We start from the raw sequence: 24,570 nt of genomic DNA, 5'->3' as shown, positions 1-24,570 counted from the left end.
GTATGTCCAGCTTTATATCATGTCTGTATTGCTGCATATCATCTTGGAAAAGATTTAGAAAGTTGCGCGTGATTGCTTTGTTGTGTTTATTTCGTGACATGAATTGATAAAAGTTTTTGATTTTTCCGATCTTCTAATAGAGCAGGCGAATAATCACGAAAAAATTCAAACATTTAACCAGTCACATTTTAATCAAGAAAGTAAAGTATAACTAAGTAACTACTTATAATTCCAATGACATTGCTAATTAACTGGTCGGTATCAGTGTGGGCTCCTATCTAATCAGTAGTATCAATTACACCAATTTAAGTTTCCATCACTCTTGAATGTTATTTCATTAGAAAAAAGTATAAATTGAAAAAAATATGGATCTAATTGAATCATTTGTCCAACCCACTGAATAGCGTGTACGTTCTAATATACCATTTGGAGTTGAAACATGTGTTTTAATAATATGATAGGAATGATATTTCATGACATATAAAAATCAAAGAAGAGCTGATGAATATCAGTTTCTCTTACTATCTAATATGAGCTTATATGAGGATTCATATGAACAAGCGCTAGAATAAGCAGAATACGAACGTACAGTGTCGTGTTGGCAACGTAGATGACCATTTTGTGTTAATAATGGCTATGACCTCCTAAAACCATCGATATATCAACAACTTCAGCAAGAGTATAGTTGCCTATATTGTATATAAGTAAACAATACACTTTACACTTTAATAATATTTTTAAAGGATATTGCTTTATTTTATAGAATTAGATCCCGCAAGACCACTTTTAATTTTAAACTTCACATAGCAAGAAATTTCACCATAAACTATCTCGTTTTACTTCCACTAAAAAAAGTGGTGTGCTGTGGTTGAATTACTCATTGATTTAACAAAAGTTAGCACGTATTTTTATCTTGCTCATTTTATCACTTTCATAATTAATAATAATTGACTAGTGTAGAAAAAAAATGTTTACGAGTATGTGATCATAAATGATTGGATTCGCGATTTACTAACAAGGAAACCCCCGAACTCGATCTTACCGATTTTAATAATTTTTTATATGTTGTGGTACTCGACAAAATACGCGACAAGTATTTTCCTTTTTGTGCCAGCATCCACTTTTAAGGGTAGAAAACCATCCCTATATCTTACTCCCAAAATAATTTTCTTATTATACCTGAGTATCTAATAAAAATTTTTAATAGAAACAAGTGGAGAATATTTGCTATAAAAAGTTTAAGATATTAGGCGTATTTATGTCCTAGAGAGTTGCAACCCTATTTTATATTTTTTTTAACTAGATTTTTATTAATTCTTTTTCTTGAAAAGCAAGCCCGAAAACATTGAGAAAAGTATTTCTGTTTACTAATTCGAATATTTAAGTTAACGATTTTTAGAATTTTTCAAATAATCATACTCGTCCACCATAATCATAATCCATTCATTAATTCCATTCATAATCCCCTTACAGATAGTATAGCTTATGTAAATGATGAAAAATTTATTTTTTCTTTAAAATACTTATACCTATTTAATGAATTATTGAATCATAATGTTTTTAAGGTTATATTAGAAACTTCTATAATTATTATCATCTATGTACAATCATTTGTATAATAATAATTATTATTTCTAATTTACACAGGACCTCAAAAACTTGCGAAGACTACTCAGGTTTTCGTGAGTATGCTGTGTGTTTTTAGTTTTTTACTGTATGTTTTCGTTGATTCAGAATATTATTCAGAATTGTTTCAACACGTTAGAATTCCACCATTATTATTATTTTATATAGAAATCGTGATTCGAAAGAGCAATATCTCTCCAACTATAAAGGAACAAAATATCATTATTATAGTTACATTTTCAAAAATAATGATAAAATTATAAATATTTAAATTGTAATTAAATTATTTTAATTTATAAAACAAAATATTAATATATATTTATGCTAAATTAACACTGAAACTGACATTTACAAATTTCTCTTGTTTATAGATTGTTGAAGAAATCTATCTTACTGATACGCTAGTATCTCGAGCAGATAGGCTAATCATATTTATGGCTTGTAGGCAAGAATTTACTCAATTTATCATTACACCGGAACGCGAAATAAAAAATGTCGACGGTTCATGTTTATCGGTTTATGTTTTGAGACAAGACATACCATTTTCCATGTATATTGACAGGCCGAAACCGAGGTCTAAATTAATTTTTACAATATAGTTTTTTTTTTTTAAATAGCACAAAACCGTGAAAAATCGATGAAGATCGTATAAATCCATCACAAAAAGGTAGGTGAAGAGCAATAAATTTTTTTTCTGGCTAGATCATAAATAATTCTTACGTATTTTGATGCGCTGAAACTGAATTCGTGCTCCAAATTACCCTAAAAATTGAAAGTAAGCTTATAATTTAGTGTAACCAGAATTAGAAAGCAGGATGATAAACCTCTAATATCTTATAGTTATGTATTTTTTGTATAGATAATGCTCATGTTATACCGTCAGCAAAATCAGAAGCCTTAAAATCCAATATAGCTGACTCACCACGACCTTAACTAAGTGAACCTTCAATCAAAATACAAGCTACGAGTACTAATCTTCAAAACTTTGTTAACTGTTAGTTTTTCTTACATTAATAAAAAAGTACTTATATTCCTTCTTTCTTTTATGTCGAATTTTCTTGTCTTCAAACGATTTATGTAAAGGATTTCTTTTTCGTTTATTATGGTTTTGTTTCCCTTTCAAGCATCCAACAAAAGTCTGCCATTATATTAACGTTACACTTCTCTTGATAACGGTGCTCTATTTCTTTGATGTCTTGGTAAAATCTTTTTCCTTATTAATTTTATATTCATTAAACAGCCTAAGTTTTTAGTAATTTTGTAACATTTCATCTATGATGTTCTCATCGTAATGTTTTTGATTTCCCAAAACATATTGAGAAACTTTTTTTTTTTGAAACTAAGCTATGCTGCTTTTTCATATTCAGTCATTTTCGTGACAAATTTTGTCATCGTTAGAAAGAATACAAATTTAAGGACCATCTAAGTACTTTCTTTCAATTTAGTACCACTGGCTGGTGGGAACTTTTCTGGTATATATGCAAAACAGTCACCGTCTTTATCTAGAGCTTTGACATACTGTTTCATAAGGCCTAACTTTATATGTAGAGGTGGAAGTAGAATTTTGAAGGATTAAACTAAAGGGTCATATAATATGTTCTTTAAACCTAGTGTAAAATTTGTTCTTTTTGTCACATTTTTGTGTAGAATGATTTTATCCAACTCTGCTATCTCAGAAGCACAGAAAACATGTAAATTTAGTGAATCCTAACTGTTATCCGAAAACCATGGTCATAATTTAAAAATCGTCACACACTTTCTACTTTTTTCCGAGTATATGATTTTACCAAGTACTATTTTCAACTTGTATGTTTCTTTCAATTGAGTTGAATGTGCTACTGGATTTGGGATATAGTTATCGCCATTGCATAGAAATACTGTTTTCATGGATTAATCCTTCCACAATCGTACTGTTACGTCTTACGACGTCTCTTGACTTTCAATATAAAGTTCCGAAACTCAAGGTCTTAAAAAAAACTCAAATTATGTACACGTCAGCAAGAAATCATTGCACTCCCATGAACTTTCACCACAAACAGATATGTGGCCAACTAAGTCTTACTCTGCAAATTGCGATGTAGCAAGCAAGATCTAGTTAAAACTACAAATATCCAAAAATTAACGAAATTCGGGAGCTATAAGAACCTCGCAAGCTCTGTGGCGGGCAGTTCATAAGAGTTCATATCAAAGACTGTATCTCAAACTTCCGTACCACACCCATACGTTAATTCAATCTATTTATACGCAGGGTGTCCTATTTTAAAGGAACCACACCAAAATTTTCTACGGTTGGGGTTCTACAAAAAAATTGTTTGAACTAAAGTTATTTGGGACAATGAGGGACACCTTTCCCAGAAATCGGATTTGACCATGAGATTTATTTTCAAGGTCATTTAAAGGTCAAAAACATTTTTTTGAATAGGAACCTATAATTTTGATTCCGGATTCGGAAAGAGCGAGAAGTTCTACGTTCAAATAAGACAATATGTGTTAGGTGCGGGCAATCCCCCCTCCTATTCCACCGGGGCATGGGTGAGGTTAATAATAATAATAATAATTATCAGCGACCGGTAGAAGGTGGCAAGGTTCGTTCTTATCCCAAAAGGTAGGAGCGATCCTGGCACGCCTTCGGCTTACCGACCGTTGAGTTTACTTGACACGACTGGTAAACTCTTTGAACAACTACTGAGACCGAGACTGATGGCTACAATACAGACCGGAGGAGGTTTATTAGATTTGCAGTTCGGATTCAGGAGGAGTCGATCGACGATTGAAGCGATCCAAAAGGTGCTCGACTCTTTCCTGGAACTAGACAGATATTGCCACGCAGCGCAACCTATAATATTGCTGGCGATCCTCGATATTAGGAATACTTTCAATTCGGCCAGGTGGAAGGATATCTTGGAGGCGCTGAAAAGCAACTTCGGGATCCAGCCATATCTGCTTCGGGTTGTGGAGGATTACCTAAAAAACAGACGGATAACGTACGAGACGATCGAAGGACAAGTAACGAGACAGGTCACCGCTGGGGTGGCACAGGGGTCGATACTGGGACCTGACTTCTGGCATGGCTTATACGATAGCTTGCTTCGGTTTGGGATGCCGCTCGGAGTGACCCTCGTCGCCTACGCTGATGACGTGGCGGCGGTGATTACGGAGAGGTCCCCCGAGCTGGCGCAGCTGGCATTGAACCAGATCATGAGACGAGTCGGACGATGGATGACAGACCACGGACTACAACTCGCAACGGAAAAAACGGAACTGATGTTTCTCACGAGAAGACGCATACAGACGATACTGCGCATGAGGGTGGGGATATGCGAGATGGAGACCAAGAGGGAAGTCAAGTACCTTGGGGTAACCCTCGATATATACGAAGATGACTTTCTGGCTTCATATACAGAAAACAACCAGGAAAGCGGCAGAGAGGATAGCATCCTTGAGTTGCCTGATGGCAAATACGACGGGACCGAGATCGGGAAAACGACGACTGTTAATGGCGACAGCTCACTCGACCCTTCTATACGGCGCGGAAATTTAGGTAGACTCCCTGAAGACAAAAAAAACTGTAAGATGATGATGATGGTACAGAGACAGGACGCACTGCGAATCGCTTGCTCCTACCGAACAGTCTCAGCGCAAGCTGTTTTGGTGGTGGCTGGCGTCATACTCGCGGATCTTCTGACCTTTGAACGCAAAAGGATCTACGGGAGCAGCGCGGACATAGGACGAAAGAACGCGGGAATCGCTGAGCGCGACAGGACAATTGACATTTGGCAAGGCCTATGGACAGAGGAATGAGGTGGTAACTGGATGAGACGATTGATATGGGACTTAAGGCTGTGGCTCGGAAGGAAAGATGGTGATGTAAATTGCTACGTCACCCAGCTCTTGACGGGTCACGGGTACTTCCGACGGTACCTTTACAATATGAACAGACTACGAACACCCGACTGTAAATACTGTGGACACGAACGAGACGACGCGGAACACACGTTTTTCGCGTGTGACCGCTGGACAAGACTCAGACAGGAACTGGAAGAAACGGTCGGCAGCATCAACCCCGATAAGATCGTGGCTCTGATGCTGCGTGAACCCGAATGGTGGCTCTTAGTCGCTACCTTACGGAAACTATACTGAGACGTAAGAACGCGGACGGCTGCTTGACAGATGACTGAGCAGACGAAGTGACGGAACGTAACGAGATACGGAGGAACGACACGAATGAATCGAACACAGACAGAACCTCCATTCAGAAGTAATATCAACATAGTCCCTGGCTAGGGGAAGGGCACCAAGAAGATGGCGGTTTAGTGGGTAGGTCTGTTTTTTTCGGGTAGTGCCCTCAGTTAGAAAGACTAAGGGGAATCTGCAAATAGGCAGCTCGTTGTAAAAATAAACAAAAAAGAAATAATAATAATGATAATAACCCAATACCCAAGATAAATAAAAGTTCGATTATCAAGGTCGTTTTTGATTTAATCATTACGTCTGTTCGTGCCACATTTAGTAACGTGAACCAATCTAACCAATGTATGCAAAGAGAGAACTATCCTGAGAAGGACTGTTCACGAGTCACTTCTTTCATAAATAATACTAAAGAAGAGTTATTTTCCGATTTAGTTGAAACCCTGTAGGCTTGTCCGGAATCACACCAGAAAAGAGAATACAAATAATTTGTTTTCCTACAGAATTATTTTCAAAAATTGATTCGGCGGGAAAAAATATGAAAGAAACGTATGTAACGTTCTTTTGTCAGACTTCAAATGATTACCTTTCGATAATTTGTTTAAATAACGTTTGATAAATAATTGTAAACGGCAAAAGAAAAAAAAACGAGTATTTTTTTTCGATTTACCTACGATTGGCATAGTCAGTTTGGCGCTATCTTGCCCAGGTTTGGCAAGGGCCTTAATAGATTAAGACAATGTGAGAGTGACCAGTTTAACTTTCTTTCCAAATCCGAAATAAAAAAATGAGGTGTTTTGAGTAGCCGACTTGGTAACCAGCCAAATTAGGCAAACTTGTTAATAATAACAGAAGCTTATTTTCCATTTTTTATTCATTTTTCAAGGCTTTATTCAAGGATTTATTCAAAATTTATTGAAGATTGCGTACAATTTTATTCCATTTAATTAACGAAAGCTTATTTTCCATTTTTTAACTTAGACGCCATGTAAACTTCCTAATTGTTGACGTTCTGTTATCTCTCGGGGCGTATTCGTGGTCGGCGTCTCAATCTTCGTTCTGTGATTCGGATTCTTACGTGGTTTAGGTACTGAAGACTCCCTGGGTAATTTTGACGGTCAACGCCGATATCGTGCTGCAGCAAGATATTACCGTCTAGTTATTGGGTTGGGGTGGGGGGGGGCAAGATATTACCAGCAACTTTTGGGTTATTACAATTAATCTTACCCTTGCCCGATCATCCCTGTGCACAGATAAAGAAAATAATAAATTTGACCCCTACATGACCTTTCGGGGGGGGGGGGGATTAACCGCACCCTACACATAATACCTTATCTGAACGTAGAATTTCTCGCTCTTTCCGAATCCGGGAACAAAATTATAGGTTCCTATTCAAAAAATGACTTTGACCTATAAATGACCTTGAAAATAAATCTCAAGGTCAAATCCGATTTCTGGGAAAGGTATCCCTCATTGTCCCAAATAACTTTTGTTCAAACAATTTTTTTGTAGAACGCCAACCATAGAAAATTTCGGAATGGTTCCTTTAAAATGGGTTACCCTATATATTTGGTAACTACAGCTATAAACGTGCCTAAAACATTTTGTTAAATCGTCAATAAACATTACTTGGTCAGAAAATCACTAAACGAATCTATTTTTGTATTTCTTAATTTGATCTACGAGACATCTCAACAATAAAATCGTAGCTATTGTAACACTCATTCATTTATCTCTCTGCTTCCATTTTGCCCGTATTATTACTATAGCTAAAATATATCTGTAAAACATAAGTGAACTTTCCCCACTAGATTTCAATACAATATGTCAATGACAGTTCTTTATCTTTAGTGAACAATTGTCGAAATTCTTTTTCTCTATCGCGGTCCTAAATATCTGGTAAGATCATTCAACTTGATTTGATTAAAAGTTTGGGGTTCTTTTCTTTCACCCTCTGGAACACACCCTTCTTCTCTCTCATCTTCATCTTTATCTTCTTAACTTTCCTCAGCTGATATTTCATCATGTCTTCCTTCTGCGCATGTCACAAACATCCACAGGTTCTGACTCGTTATCAAAAGTAACTCTAAGAGCTTTAATTCAACATTATACTTATGGAACGTCAGCATATACGATTTTACCTTTAACAGAAAAAGCACGTCTCTTATGACTCCAATTCATGCCGTATCACCGTCATAAGCTTTATAAATTTGAGCTTATATTTTCACAATTGTTTTCCCAACATAATAGCATTTTTCTACAATTAGCACAAATTGTATAAGATATCCATCGTTTGCCATGATTTGTATCCTCAATACCAAAACATCTTAGGTAAAGAGTTCTTAAAGTATCTGATATATTTCTTCGATTTCTACAAACTTCGAACTCCCCACAAACACAGCAAAATTCATCAGGATTTTTGTTACACTCATGCGTAGAAGTGTTGATTCTTGAAGCATTGTATTTTCCAGAGGCCAAGTTTCCCACTAATATCAAGCTGCGGTCGCTTGATGATGACGGCTGTGGGTCTGCTTTCTCACCCTGAATAGTCACCGATATTAGGATTCCGAATCCTTGCATCATAATGTATCTCTTACCTGTACTTGTCATGTTTACTGTTTGCCCAGGGACTTTGACAGTGCGGATCTGTTGCCCACCATCACTACATGGAGGCGCTCTAGTTACATACATAGATGAAGTGATGGTAGTACTCACACGCGTATTGCTTCCAACCTCGGATTCGGTCTGAGCGCATCAAAGTATATAGAAAATGGTATGTCTGGTCTCTGGAACCGACACGTATGACTGTGAAAAACACGTATATACAAAATCATCGGTATAAATTCCTTTAAAAATAATCATCTAATTTTTAAAATATAATTTAAAATATAATTTAAAAAATATATAAAATAAGGGTTGCAACCCTCTGGATCATAAAAACGCCTAATATCTTACACTCCTTAGACGAAATATTTTCCACTTGGTTTTATTAAAGAATATTCATTAGATGCTGAGATATAATAAGAAAAAGATTTTAGGGGTAAGATTTAGAGATGGATTTTTACTCTGAAATGTGGATGTCGTCACAAAAAGAAAAATATGCGTTTTTTATTTTGTCAAGTACAACAACATATCAAAAAATTTATAAAATCGGTGAGGTCGAGTTAGGGGGTTTTCTTGTAAGTAAATTTTAGAAATTTCTCCACCTCTCAACTTTTAGTTTATTACTAATAAACTAACCATCATGAGAAACTTATCAAAATTGTTTCAAATTAACCTAATTAATGGTCAACAGTTATTTAAAATGAAGTAATACTTTTTAGCACCATCACTTTTTAAATAAGACTTATGATAACAATAATAGCGCCATATTATCATACGTAAGAAAATACATTATAAACATGTGTCTGATTACCAGAAAACATTTATCTGTAGCCCTTAAAAATTCACTAAATATGTTGATTTTTTACTCAAGTACTAATCGATCTTGCTAACAACGTTAAATTTGATTTTTTTACTTCTTTGAAATTGAAGAACAAACAAGCGTTATCTCCGTTTATTTGTTTTTTACTCTCAGAAATTAAATATTATTTATAATCATAGAGAGAGACGAGAGTAGAGGAAGGAGGTGGAATAAACCAGACTATAAATGTTTGTAACGGGGGGGATCTTGCAAAAAATGGGAAATTTAAATTTAATTTTTCCCCCTCCTTCTGTTCTTGCGTGTGGAGGGCCTTTTGGACGAGTTCATCCTCTTCTTGGCGGCTGGCTTCACCTTCAGAGTCCTCTTCCGGGCAGGTGAATGTCCTTGACATATCAGTCAATGATATTCCCTCCCTATTGATGATTCTGAGGGGATGGTCGCTGTTATCATCCGCGTTGGAGTTTTCCAACTCGTCACAAATTGTGTCGAGCCACGCTTGTCGGGATCGCCTCCTGCGCCCCGCTACCTCTTTGCTGTGCGTGGTCTCTTCAAAATCTGTGGCGGTGTACTCACTCAGCAACCATCTCCCAAGCCTAGCCGCCTGTTGGATCACACTTCCATCCTTGCGCAGTTCCAAATCCGCTAAATAGTGTTCGCGCTGTGCGGAGGTCAGCTCTAATGCCCAATTGTCGATTTGAGCTGACAACAGAGCCATCTTGCCTCCGCACGGGTGTAGGATGCGGTTGAGGTTTAAAATTTTCGGCCTAATCGACCACTACCGCTTCCTATCACCCAAGGTATGAGCGGGGTATACACTATTTAGTGTAACTACCCTTATTGCCTCCTTTTATAAGGCTCAAATTCGCGAGATTATGAGCGCGTGCAGTTCCGCAAACTTTCTATAAATATTATAAAAATATCCTACCTAAGGTCGGAGCCTGCTGTTTGCTTGCTCCGCCTGGCTAATAATTGAACTGCACGCTTGGGTCGCGCTCTCTGCCTTTATCGTCGATCAGGTGCTACCAACCCCCCTTTATCCACCAAACTGTGGCTGAAATTGGTTAACACCTGATTATCCCGTACGACCTGAAATCACTTCGACCTATCAATAATTATCGCTTTCGGCCCTTATTACAATATTCTTAACAATTTTTAGCTAAAGGTTCGAAGTGGTTTCGTTTTTTCCCCAGCAGAGGGCGTACCGCTCACTATCTCGCGCTATCACCCGCTCAAACCTTCCTAAGCGCTCGCGCAATCGTCTTTCTCTCTCGTGCGTCGATTACCTTCGACGCACAATCCTATTCGCACGACACGGGTCTTAATACCAGTTGGGCGCCATGTAACGGGGGGGATCTTGCAAAAAATGGGAAATTTATATAAGAGCAAACTCCCACGATGCAGAGCAAACCACCGCTCCGTTAACACGTATGTTAGTACGTGTATTTGCCTTCACGTCAGCTGACTTAACTTGGTTGTCTTCGATCAAGCAGAGTTGAACTCACCTTAAGTCACGTGCCTTGTGACACACGATGAGTTTGAAGTGTGAGCGACTTTACTCTTTCTCCGCTTAATCCCCTAGACGTAATAGGATTAACACCTAAGCCTATTTCAATTTCTTAAACTATTAGGAAAATCGTATGACGAAATCGGCGAATAAGTTTAACAAAGTTTATTCATAAAAAATCTATACAGTCTTTGTCGGGCCGAAAGACTGACGCACGCGAATAGGATTTACAATTAAATAATTTTCCGGTGAGAAAGAGAGAGAGAGAAGATACGAAAATTGGCGCGATCTAACGTTCGGCGCGAATACAAAATTAACAACGCTAACGCGGCTGAGCAAAATAATAAATATATTTTGACACGCGATAATAAAGGGAGGTGCACCTACCCTGCGGTGCAATTACGGTGATCAGCCGTAATTGTTGATGTCAGCAAGATATCAACTGCCTCCGGTCCTTGGTTATTAGCTGTGCTGCCTCGTACCACCTATCAGCTGCAAATCTGCTGCTACCAAAACGCTGCAATCTGTAGGTCTCGTCGATGCACTCACGCGCGTAATTAATATGGACCAATAACTATTAGTCGGCGAGAAAAACAGTGCAAATAAATTCGGCGATATCTACTTGTCACAACAGCTGAGACGTAACTGCTAATTTGAAAGATCGCGCGCCCCCTCTCTCTCTCAATACTTAGAACTAACGCGCGAAATTCAGAATCGCGAACGGTTCGATTAATTGAATCGACTACCGTTGCATGACATTTTAATTAAATGGAAAATTTTCGTTTTTTTAAATCCAGGAAAAAATAAGGGTATTATTCGTACAGTTGATCTTGAAGTGATCTTAAACATGCAAGCAGCAAGATCAAAGGAAAGGTTATGAAAATGGATCTATCCAAGTTAAGCGACTTTCACCTGAAGCATTTTTTCTTAAATCTTATTCTCGTCAAATTTTGCGGATGAAAGGAAAAATTTTTTAAATAATCTCTACAGAACCTTAGGGGTTTGCTGGACTCCACGCGTAGTACCTTACCGAAACGTAGAATTTCCCGTTCTTTCTTAATTTAAGATAAAGAATGGGGATTTCTATTTGCAAATCCAATATTGACTGTAGCTTTATTAATTTTTAGAATAATTTATTTTTTTAATTTAAATATAATCAGAGCACGACGTTACTATCTCACGTATGTGCATTGACAGAGAGCCAGCGCGCCGAAGAGAGGCATTTTATTGTCTCTCGTTGCTATGGTAATAACAATTTTGTCTTCTTAGAAACTGAGCAAACTGATTTTGTTTTAATAAAGAAAAATTTGAACATTTGTTTAATTGCTAAGGAAACGAGAAATAGCGATATGTATTTTTTTTTCTTATCTCTACATGCGTATAAAATTATTATGGCTATCTGGAACATCCTCCCCACCTGCAAATTTCTCGTTTTAATTTTGCACAATTCAACTATAAAAAAATATATATTAATTAAACTGTTTAAGATAGCTTGCTCAGCATTTCATATGTGTGCGCATGCGCGCACTCTGTAAGAGTGTGTGTGTACTATAGTTGCGTATAGTAGAGCGTATATATAATAGCGTATAGAAGTCATATTATAAGTAGATGTGCGGATCCGCCACTAGAAGTTCATTATAGTAGTTATAAACAAAAATCCAAACATTAATTAGATTTTCATTTTATTTAAATGATGCAAACAGCAACAACTATGCTGAGGAGACTTTCAGTAGCTCTAGTAATATTGAGGAGGATGTTGCTGCTCAGGGAGGTGTTGATGACTTCCCAACACAATCCACATTGAATTCCGATACAAGTGTTCAAACAACACCTAGAGGAATTGTGGACTCTGCCAGAATAGCAGATGCTGTTCTAGACAGAGTCACCTTAGAAGTGATTAATAGACTGAACCAAAAGTTCCCTTGTTTGCTTGAACCAAGCACACCAGGTGCTTTTCTGTTGCCGCCCGCTAGAGGAGCAAACAGTTTGCTCAGACAAAGACTGGACCAAGTAGAAGAGATGCTGCAATCAAATGAAGGCAGCTGTGGCAGCAGCAGAAGGAGCACTCCAAAAGAACCTTGATTTAGAAAATGCTACTATTAGACGTTTAGAGGTAAATCACACACATCCCAACAATTTATTAACTCCTAATAGCTCGACTCCTTTAAATAATACTGTTACGTGACATCTTATTACGTTATAGTTATATTTTATCGAATAATATTTTGCTCTTGAGATTTCCGCTCGGACATAATATAGCTAGCAGTATATTCGTGTGCGTGACTCGGTGGGAATGATCGGCAGAGGCTGATTCACGCTGCGTCAGCATGCTGCGAAAAAAACGCCGTAGAATTAGTTAGTTAGGAGTGAGCGCTCAACTAAGAAGCCTGCATTTTTCCTACTGAAGTTAAATCCATAATAAGAGTTTGAGAATATAATTGTTCGAGTTGCGATTAAGTATTAGAAGTGTCGAGTACAATTGTTTTAATAATTTTGTGTAAACGAAAATCATAGGAATTATCATTTTATTGTGTATTGCTACACTATTGGATAAAAAATATATTGGACCACGAAAATCATAGGAATTATCATTTTCTTGCGTTTTGCTAAACTATTGGATAAAAAAATATATTGGACCAGTTGATCTGATCAGATTCAAAGAAAAAGTGATTGGCCACATCACGAAGCAAATATTATTTTGAACCAATTTATATTTACAATATTAATACAAAGTGAGTAATACTTTTTATGTAACCATAAAAAAAAATAGACATCGTGAGGCGAAAATTACGCGTTTGACAACATGAAACTGACATCAAAACAAAACATGGGAGTCGATAGTTCAGCCAAACCTAAATCTAAAGGGAGTAGGAAGGCCCAATCTAAGGAACAAACTATAGATGTAGAGCCCATTAGAAAGCAACTGAAAAGAAATGTAAAAACTGCCAAAGACTATAAGGCCATGGATAAAGGAACTTCTGATGCTCGAATGGTAGTAGATGTCAGCTTTGCGTTTTTAAGTGAAATAAAAAGCATTGACTTAGAAGATAAAGATGAGTCAGTATTTGCTCTTTTGGCTGTCATAAATCATGATCGCATTAGTTTTAAAGAAGCAATGAGTATGGAAGACAAAGATGAATGGCTTATAGCAGTTAAAGAAGAGTTGAAATCAATGGAAATGAACAAAGTTTAGAGTTTGGTGGACAGGCCAACAGTCTTGAAGAATGGTAAACGAGCAAATGTTATTGACTCTAGATGGGTATTTAAGAAGAAATTAGATGAATTATACATACTGAAAAGAAAAGGTAGGCTCGTTATTAGAGGATTTATGAATAAAAATAAATATGAGCTCAGAGAAACATATGCACCAGTTTCTAGACTGCCGGTTATAAGAGCAGCTCTAGCTATTATAAACAAATTGGATTTAGAAGTCCGCCAGTTAGATGTTAAAACAGCTTTCTTAAACGGTACTTTAAATGAAGATGAAGAAATTTATATGGAGATACCAGAGGGCTTAGAAGTAGATGAATTCACTAGAAAGACTAAAGTTTGTAGATTACATAAGGCACTGTATGGTTTGAAAATAAGTCCCAAGAAGTGGAATGAACGTTTCACAGTAGAAGTGCTAAAACTGGGTCTGCAAAAAGATATTAATGAGCCCTGCCTGTTTACTTATAGATATCAAGGGATTGTTGTTTTTCTAGTCTTATATGTGGATGACATTATTGCGGCGAACAACTGTTCAAAGAAATTAAAAGAAATAATAGATCATTTGAGCGGTGTTTTCCAAATGAAAAACTTGGGCGAACCAAAACAGTTCTTAGGCATGACTATAAAGAGAGATAGAAGTAATAAAATATTGACAATCAATCAAACAGAGTATGTTTACAAAGTGTTAGAAAGGTTTGGAATGACTATTGTAATCCACACGAAACACCTATGGTTACTCGACAAGCTAGAAGCAAGAAAATCAACCAAGATCAAGAAAAGACTAGAAGAAAATTAGATGTCTCATATAGAGAGATCATTGGATGTATTTCTTATCTGGCGAATGCTTCACGATCGGATATTTCCTTCGCGGTAAATTTCCTCTCGCGTAAGCAATCTAATCTCACCGAAGAAGATTGGTTAGATGTCAAAAGAGTACTTAGGTATTTAAAGGGGACAGCCAAGTTAGGACTTACTTTTAGAGGTAATGGTGATACTTTAGAAGCTTACTCTGATTCAAGTTTTAAAGATTGGCCAGATTCCACTTCCACAAGTGGCTTGGCCATTTCATTGTATAAAGACATCGTTGCATGGAGAAGTCATAAGCAAACTTTGGTAACCTCTTCAATTTGTGGGTCAGAGTATTTAGCTATGAGTGAGGCATGCAAAGAAATCGTTTCGTTAGAGAAGGCATTAAGAGATATATTAGGCTACACCATGTATCCAGTTACTCTGTACTGTGATAATCAATCTGCCAGAGATTGTACCCAAAAGGAGAGTAGTCACAAACTTAAAGATTTTGATGACACTTTAGAAGAGATTAAGAAACGTCTGGATGAAAGAGAAAGAATAGGTGTTAAAAGAAAGTTGTCTGATACTCACGGAGATTACGTGAAACAGCGTGCTTTAGAAGGTAAAGTCAGTATTAGAAGGATATCTACTCATGATAATACCGCTGGTATATTTACTAAGCCGCTTCCTGTTTAACCATTTCGAAAATTCAGAAATATATTGCTGAATTATTGTGTAACGGGGGCAGCGCCTTATTCGGCACTGACGTCACCAATTTATTAAGGGGAGAGTAAGAGAGGCACTTTCGCTCTTTAACAATCGGGGAACGAGAGGATAGGTCGAACGAATAAATAATTTTCTTTACTTGGAACATACAACTTAAATCTATTCGGACAAACAAATACAAAATCGGTTATAATAAAGTTTACATCACGCGCACGTGTACAGAACAACTTAAACTAACGCGGGAGGATGAATGGCCCGGCGACTAGATCGCCTTGACCATTTGCCTCCTTACAAAGGAAAGAATACGTCGAAACCTCTCTACCGCATTAAGATGAGCGTAGCCGGCAAGTGATCGCCTGGCTACCTATTGTTCCTACGCGGCCGCGCATCACCATGAGAGAGAGAAATACCGGGAGAGAGAGATAACCTGACCTTTGTGCTTGGCGATGAGCCGGCAACGGGGAGTTGACCTGGCCGCTGGCTGGACGTCTTCCTCGGCGTAGCCTGTGGTGAACCCACTGGAAGTCATGCCGTGCACGGTGGCGAGGGCGACACTGAGTGCCCTGCTGCAGGTATTGTCGCCATACGTTGCCTCGTCTCGCCCTGGCCTGGTCACTCCTGCACGTGTACTTCTTCTTCTCTCTTTGCGCTGCTACTTCCAACTTCTCTCCTTAACTTTCTTCCGGGAACTGGCTCACGCGACTTGACGCATGGTCAGCGTTCGCGCTCTCGCCGGGCTCTCCCACCAAGCCCACTCATTAGGCGGCGTGCGACAAAAGCGCTAATTGGTCGCGCGTCACACGCCGGCCCAAACCTGCATAGTACGTGCATAGACGCGCACTCTAGCATGCTCGCTAACTTTCTCTCTCTCTCTCTCTCTCTCTGTCTCTCTCTGTCTGATAGTCGCTGCGCTCTTGCTTCTTCGGGCGCTCTCAACCTTGCTCGGCAATCTTCGGCGGCTGGAGAAACATAAAGGCCAGTGGTTAGGCGCAATAAATATATGCGCCGAACGCTGACCACGTCGCCATGCCGAGCGATAAGAGGGAGAGAGAAAAGGAGGGCAGACGAGGAGCAAGCGTACTGCTTGCTCTCGTCACAATTGTAATTGATTTTAGATACATAAATGTAAAAACATTCTCTTATTTAACTTTTTCAGAGGCGGCTGCTGTCACTAATGCTGATTAGAGACTATAATGATTTGTTTAGATGAATTTAGAAGTACTTAATTAAGAAGATGTAGTATAAAATAAGTCAAAAGTTAACTATGAGAAACTGTTAGTTCCTATTTTTTTATTTTGTATTTTAGATAGTAAGATAGATTTCAATATTCATTAGAATATTGTGCGTTCTGTGATCAAAATATATATATTATTTATTTAATTAAACAAATTTAGTTTAAAAGTTAGATGTGACATAATTAATGTTTAGAAGTTTTTCTTTTTTTGTATTTAAACATATGGAATGCAAAGCAAGAGAGGGAGTGTGTAAGATAGCTTGCTCAGCATTTCATATGTGTGCGTATGCGCGCACTCTGTAAGAGTGTGTGTGTACTATAGTTGTGTATAGCGGCCTGCGAGCCGCCGATATATGTATGTTAAACTTCACTTGGATTGTAACCGTCTGGCTGTACACAACTCTCTGTGAGACGTACAAATAAATCTCTCTGTTAAAATAGAATCTTGTGTCAACCATTTATTCTATCCTCCGCTTAACTTCCAACATAAACTTCAAATGACATTCACTCTAAATGAGTCTCAATAATGTTTACCATAGCTTTCCGTCCTTACTACCTAGCCTTCCGTCCGAATTTAAGCCTCTGCGCTTAAATTCCACGTAGTCTTACCTTTTATCGATTATTCTAATCTAAATCGGTGGTAAGGATTCTGCGTCCATTAAAGCACTATTCTCTATTAACGCGGCCTTAACGCAGTCTGGTAAATTACAATAATTATTTATAAACATTTTTATGCAAATTTAATTGACTTATTACTTGGCCTTGTTAATGTACCATTTTCCGTACGTAATTCGACTACACGAATTTTACCATCTTGCCCTGGTAAAATTTGAGTTACAACACCTTTTCTCCAATAGTTTCGGGGAATTTTCTTATCTATAATTATAACTAAATCATTTTCTTTTAATTGTGGATGGTCTTTTTGCCACTTTTTACGTGTATGTAAAGTCGGTACATATTCACATAGCCATCTCGACCAAAATTTATACGCATACATTTGAGCAATTTTCCATTCTTTTTTTAAGTTTATATTTTTATAATTATAACGCCGGAGGTGTAATTGACCTGATGAAGAATTGAATAGAAAATGATTCGGTGTGAGTGCTTCTTTCTTATGAGGATCTGCTGAAACATGCGTTAACGGCCTTGAATACTGTGCTCTATTTCAGTTAATAAAATTTGTAATGATTCTTCAGGGAGGGTTTGATTTTTAATTGTAACTACTTATGCATTTTTTACAGATCGTATGAGTCTTTCCCACGCTCCTTCCATGTTTGACGCTGTAGGTGGATTAAATTTCCATTCAATTTGTTTAGTGGCTGAATATTCAATAATTTTCCAATTTTCTAATGATTTTAAAGCTTCCAATAATTCTTTACTTGCTCTTACAAAATTGGTACCATTGTCAGAATAAATAATTGACAGAGAACTTCTTCGAGCGGAAAATCTACGCAGAGCCATAATTGCTGAATCCGCGCTTAGACTATGTGCTAATTCTAAATGTAACAACGCTCTTATTGTCATGCAAGTAAACATTACTCCCCACCGTTTTTCTACTCTTCTACCAATTTTTACTTTCATAGGATCGAAATAATCCATGCCACAGTGACTGAAATGTTTTAAACGATAAGCTAATTGAGCTTCGGGTAACGCTCCCATTCGCGGTTGATTTGGAATTGCTCTCAATAATCGACATTTATTACAATTAGCAACAATACTTTTGAATACTTCTCTCAAACCTATTATAACGTACTTTTGACGAATTTCATTAACTACAGCTTCGTGATTCGTGTGAAACAATTGTAAATGAAAATGCTAAATTAATAATTTTGAAAATCTTTTGTTACCGTCAAATATTATTATTGGATTAATTCGATATTCTTTGTCAATTGTGGTTTGAATTCTACTTTCGGCCGTATTAAACAGTCTTCATCTATGTAAGGAGTCAAATTTAATATTTTACTATTATTGCGAACGACGCCAGTACTTTTTAAAGAAGCGAACTCTGCTTGAAACGACATATGTTGACTAATTTTTATTGCGATTTTTTCAGCTTTCTCGAAACGTTGAGTTTCGAATTCGTTAGCGGAATTGATTTTTCTTATAATAGAAATTACTTCCAAAACTTTTCTTAATGAGAATATTAATCGTATATATGAAGAAAATCTTTCGAAATCTGTTAAGGGAATGAAATTTGTTGTTAGAATAATAAATTCGTCTTTATTTATCAATTCTTTTTTTGTTTCTTCGATGTTAATGTTTTCCACTTAAATGCGTTGATTAATCAAATCAAATTCTGAATCGCATAAAAATGGCAGCCCTATTAGCCAGCGACTTTCCATATTTTGGAATTCGTTCAGCCATTTCTTCCAAATAGAAAATTCTTTATCTAAAATCGAGTCATCCCAATGAATTTTACTAGCCCAAATAGTTTGCATTAAGAAACGCGCTTGTACAGTAAAAGGCAACAAAAAACCTAAGGGATCATATACTGACATAATTATTCTGAAGAATTCTCTTTTTGTCGGTCTCTTTAAACCCTGTAGAATTTCGGGTAAAATTTTCTTACTATTAAAGTTGAATGTTAATACATCTGATGAACTTAACCATTTCAAACCCAAAACCTTTTCTACATTGTCGACAGCATTTAAATCTTGTTTTGTGCGATCTGACGGATGAATATTTAATAAGGCCGAATTACAGTTACTTGGCCAACTTTGCATTTTAAAGAAAGCATTATTTATTATTATTATTATTTAACGAGCTATTTCACTTGCTTCTTCAACCGATTCGAAACTATCAAGATAATTATCTATGTACTAATTTTCAATTAATTTTTGCGCAGCTACAGGAAATTGAGATTGAAATTTCATTACATTCTTATTTTTTATATATATAGCGGTACTGGGGGATAATTTTGCACCAAACAATACAACGCGCATTCTTGCTATTCTAGATTTTATTGATCTATTTTCTCGGCGCCATAAAAATCCTTGCTCATCTCGATCAGACGGAATGATAAAAATTTTCATAAACATGTCTTAAATATCGGACTTTATTGCAATCTTGAACTGGCGAAAACGCATTAAGACTCCAGGTAAAGATTTTAAATAGTCTGGACCAGGTAATAAAAGTTCATTAAAGCTTATTGATTCAGATATCGTGGCTGCGTCATATACAAGTCGGATTTTCCCAGGTTTATTTACATTTTGGACTCCGAAATGAGGTAAATAAAATATTCGATTGTTAGTCGATTTTTCGGTAACCCACTCAGCGAAATCACATTTGAATAACCTATCCATACCTTTATAATATAACTTTAGCGGGATCTAATTTTTTTTTTCAAGCTTATTCAAACAAGATAACGCGTGAACTTTTCCGTCGGGAAAATTTGTTTTCTCGGACTTCCAAAGTAGTCGTACTTGCCAAGCACCATTGATGAAATTACTAGTAGAATCTAATATATTAATTACTCGCGATATACTTGGATCAACGCATTTGTAATGAGTTATACCTATAGATTCGAGAGAAAAATATTTATTAACTAAATCATGAAGTTCTTTATCATTACGAGATGAATACTTTTTCGGAGAGATTCTAATTCATTTTGTATCGCACATATTAACTTGCGCTTTCATAGAATTGTCAAAATGACCGTGAATTGACCAGCCTAATAAGCATCGTGAAACTACTAAATCGTCTCTGAATATTCCACGTACTTCTCGAATTATTATTAATCTACAATTGTCTTGTCCGATTAACATACACGGTATCGCATTGAATGTCTCTACGTAAATATCCGTTTGCTTTTTACATAATCCTGCGATTTGAATATCAATTATTTGACGAGATAAAGGAATTTGATCCACTGCAAAGATATTTTTAATTTCGAATTAATCAGAATCAATTTGATATGAATATTAGTTCTATTATTTGATTTTAAAAGTGCCTTTTTGCCAGCAATTCCTTTTGTATATATATTTGTTTCTATTTTCGATATGCATAATCATTTTACTACGGATAAATCAATTAATGACACAGACGCTCCGTCGTCAATTAAATTAATTCAGATTTCTCATTTACCGACACTATAAATGGTACACATTTTAATAAGGAACAAGAAGATAGTCACAAGTTATTACTCGTGATATTATTAACAGGCTTTTCCTGATTCGAATTATTATCTTTTAATTCATCCTTATGAATTCCCGATTGTTCAGAAAGGTCTTCTCGAGGTGTAAAGTGTAATAATGTATGGTGATTTCGCCCACAACGATTACAATTTTGTTTTGATTGACAATCATTTCGCGCATAACCCTTTTGAAGACACAGAAAACAAACGCTCGGTTCTCGTTATTCTCCATTTTTGTTGTAATTTTTCATTCACAAAGTCGCGACAATTATCAATGGAATGGTTTTTACGATTGCAATTGTATCATAGAATTTCTTTTTTTTTGTTTTTTTGTGGGAGATTCATCGACCTCACTATTTCCTGTTTCCGTAAATAGTATGTTTTTAGTATTATTACGACGTTCGTTACGCGAAACTAACGATTTTTTTAGAATTACTTTAGCATTGATTCTCAAAATTGTTTTTTCAAAAATGAATTCAGCAAGCTTTTCTAATTCGGATTTATCTTTGCTCGTAGAAGCATTTTATCGTATGTAAATGCAAAAGTGAACGGGGCAACTTTTTATGAACATCGTCAATTAGTTCAGGATTATGCAAGTGCTTGTGACAATCATTCGAAGTTTTGATTGCAGACACAGTATTTTTTAAATTTGTTGCAAATTCTACAATGGCAGATTCATCCTCGTTCAAATTTGGCAAATTACGTATTTCTGAGGTTAATTTATCTAGGATTAATTTTGAATTGCTAAAACGCATTTCTAAAGTTTGCATTATTTCTACAGTATTTTGGCACAACATAAAGAGAGATTTTACGGCTTCATACACTTCGTCCTTTAAAACCTCAGAAAAACGTAGTACGTTTTCTTTTTCCGAGTAATTTCCAGTAGTCTTCGATGTCTCTAACGCGTTCTTAAATCGAAACCATTCGAGAGGATTCCCTTTGACAACCGGTAAAGATTTAGTAGATGACATTCTGCTGATCAAAGTAGAATTTTCACTTAATGATGAAGAATTTCGCAATGGAAGTGAATTTTGTAATATGTTAGCTAATCGATTTATCGGATCGGTACTCAAATATTTTTGATTTAACCTATCTCTAATTAAACATTGAAACTATCGTTTTCGATCTCGGAATCGGAATCGGCGCTTCCGATTTCGGAATCACCGCTCGTTTGTTCGTTGATGAGCGGGTCGTAGTTTTCGTCAGCTTCTGGGATGATTTCTTCGTCGACGTTGACATCGAACTTCGGGCGGCGGCATGGGCCGCGACGTTGCGGTCTCAAGCAGAAGCAGCAGCATTGCGGCTTCGGCGGCCTCGAGCGGTGGTGGCACGAGTCGTTGCGTTGCGACCTCGAACAGCGGTGGCAGGAGTCGCTGCGTTGCGACCCCGAGCAGCGGTGGCAGGAGCAACGGCGCCACGGCTACGAGCAGCGGCCCGCGCAGCACCGTAATCACTCGCGAGCTGACGTCGTGCAGCCCGACGTGGAGCCCGTATGGCTGCGTCAGTGCTGCCTGTGGCTCGACGTGGGCAGCACCTCGTGTGTGAAGTGCATGCACAGAGGAGCGCACAGCAGTGCGATGTGGAATCGCGTTGCGAACTGCGGCAGGAGTTGAAATGTCCCCGACTTGGTCGTGAACGCGATCGGGCTTCTCTTCGTAGTCTATCATATCTCCAACACGTTGGCTCTCCATACTGGCCATTTTAAATAACAACTACACTTAAACTTTCTTTCCCGGGTTTCGGCACCAAAATTTTATGACAAGAAATAAAATACTATTAATCTTTAGAATAATTTATTTTTTGAATTTAAATATAATCAGAGTAGGACGCTGCTATCTCGCATATGTGCATTGAAAGAGAGCCAGCGCGCCGAGAAGAGGCATTTTATTGTCTCTCGTTGCTATGGTAATAACAATTTTGTCTTCTTAGCAACTAAGCAAACTGATTTTGTTTTAAGAAAGAAAAATTTGAACATTTGTTTAATTGCTAAGGAAACGAGAAATAGCGATATGTATTTATTTTTTTTTCTTATCTCTACATGCGTATAAAATTATTATGGTTATCTGGAAAATTGACTCTCAAGTGATCTTGAAAATCAAGTTCCAGGTTAACTTCACGATCATGGTTAGATAACCTTCTTCGTTTTGTACAACTTTTATATAGATCATTTTTCGATGTTATGCATCATTAGTCCACTTATGACCGCCTTGATTAATATGGCATAGTTAATTTATAAAATTAAGATTTACTTCTTTTTTATACTCATTAATCTGACAACAATTTATTCATGAATATTCTTTTATAGAAGTACCAATAATATTTTTATTAATATATTTATATAAAAAATTTTTAGATTATCAGCACAAAGGCAGTATACAAGTTCTATAGATAAATCATGTCTTACTGATACATCAGATCATTCCAGTTTGATAGACACTGTACATTATACTTCAAAAACAGTTCCTAAACGATCACAAAGTCATCCAGCCGATCTAGCCTTACCGTTTTGTAACAATCACGGCTGCCACCACCATCAAATACAGCATCATAATTGTGATCAATGTTTAGCTGCTTGCAGATGTGAGATCAAAAGAGGGTCGGTATATTCAATGATTTCTCCTTAAATAATAAAATATGTTCATTTTATAAATAAAAATTTGTAATGCGGTACATTACAAGACTTTGCGTGAGAGTGTTGCACTACTTGTAACACTTCAGAGAAACCATCTCCGTCCCATACCGCCCCGTAACTAGTTCATCGTAACGCCCGCCCACGCTCGGGAAAACGACGCAACAAATAAAATAGCACGATCCGACGGATGAAAAAAAATGGAGCGCACGGTCAAAAAAAAGAGCATACGACGAAAAGAAAGAGAGCGCATGCACACATACACTCCCGACACGTGTTGCCGACTGGAGAAAAGAACACGGAATCTCGACGGAAAATGCAACAAAAATGCATACGAACGAAATCCACGGACACCTTACACAATCGGGCACGGTCACAGATACTCTAGAAAAGTTGTCACACCTGGGGTGACCAGGAAATCGTTGATGAAGCAGCGGCCGGTAATCAGCTGTGCCAGGCTGCTGCGCACCATCGACGACACCCTGAGCAGCATACACATTGCTGTTGACCACTGATGAACATCCGAATGTACACACGCGATACACGACCCAGGGAGAGCGCTCCAGGAAGTGCTCCAAAGACCGGCAACGAAACACGATATTGATACTTGGGAGCGAAGGCGCTCATGTTGAGGCACCGAGACAGACTGCGCGGGAGTAAGTGAGACAGACTAAACAGGAGTAAGCGAGATAGAGCATATGAGAGTGAGCAAGTTAGGATTTAATTCAAACGTAAACTCGATGATGAGGGCGCTACGAAAATGAAAATTGTCCGATGACTATTATGGAAATAAGCGAAATGAATAATGTATACTGGAAACTACTTAGCGATAATAAGGATGCGACTTATTATGTGTAACGTATAAAAGGTAAAATGGAAACACATGTACGCGACCGCTACAATTCCATAGGCGTATTCATAAACGACAAGTAGTCAGTTAAATTAAATCAACATAATTAACTGATGAAATTTAAACTTCTGACGAAACTGCTGGTGACATCACGATCAATAGGCGAATTAGAATAAAATTGATTTCCGTTCGCACTGAAAATTAGATAAGAGTAGGGATAGATCTCTCTCATTAATCAATGCTGACCAACTTAGTGGG

At 37.1% G+C, this 24,570-nt stretch overlaps 1 protein-coding gene across 5 annotated transcripts in view; it reads left to right on the top strand.

Moving 5' to 3' along the window:
• Positions 1-24,570, top strand: part of LOC131672074 (potassium voltage-gated channel unc-103) — a 1,608,120-nt gene that overhangs the window by 1,309,071 nt on the left and 274,479 nt on the right. For 4 of the 5 annotated variants that reach the window (XM_058949027.1, XM_058949035.1, XM_058949019.1 and 1 more), the window contains one exon: positions 23,187-23,429. The exons of the other annotated variant lie outside the window; for it this stretch is intronic. In XM_058949027.1, the coding sequence (XP_058805010.1) occupies positions 23,187-23,429 (243 nt within the window). The remainder of the gene's footprint in view (positions 1-23,186; positions 23,430-24,570) is intronic. 5 annotated transcript variants of the gene reach the window in all.

Source organism: Phymastichus coffea, unplaced genomic scaffold, assembly GCF_024137745.1.
Source record: "Phymastichus coffea isolate CEN01 unplaced genomic scaffold, Cenicafe_Pcof_1.1 PCOF00011, whole genome shotgun sequence".
NCBI classification, from domain to species: Eukaryota; Metazoa; Arthropoda; class Insecta; order Hymenoptera; family Eulophidae; genus Phymastichus; species Phymastichus coffea.
Note: the sequence above shows the minus strand (reverse complement) of the source record. Positions and strands in the feature narration are given on the sequence as shown.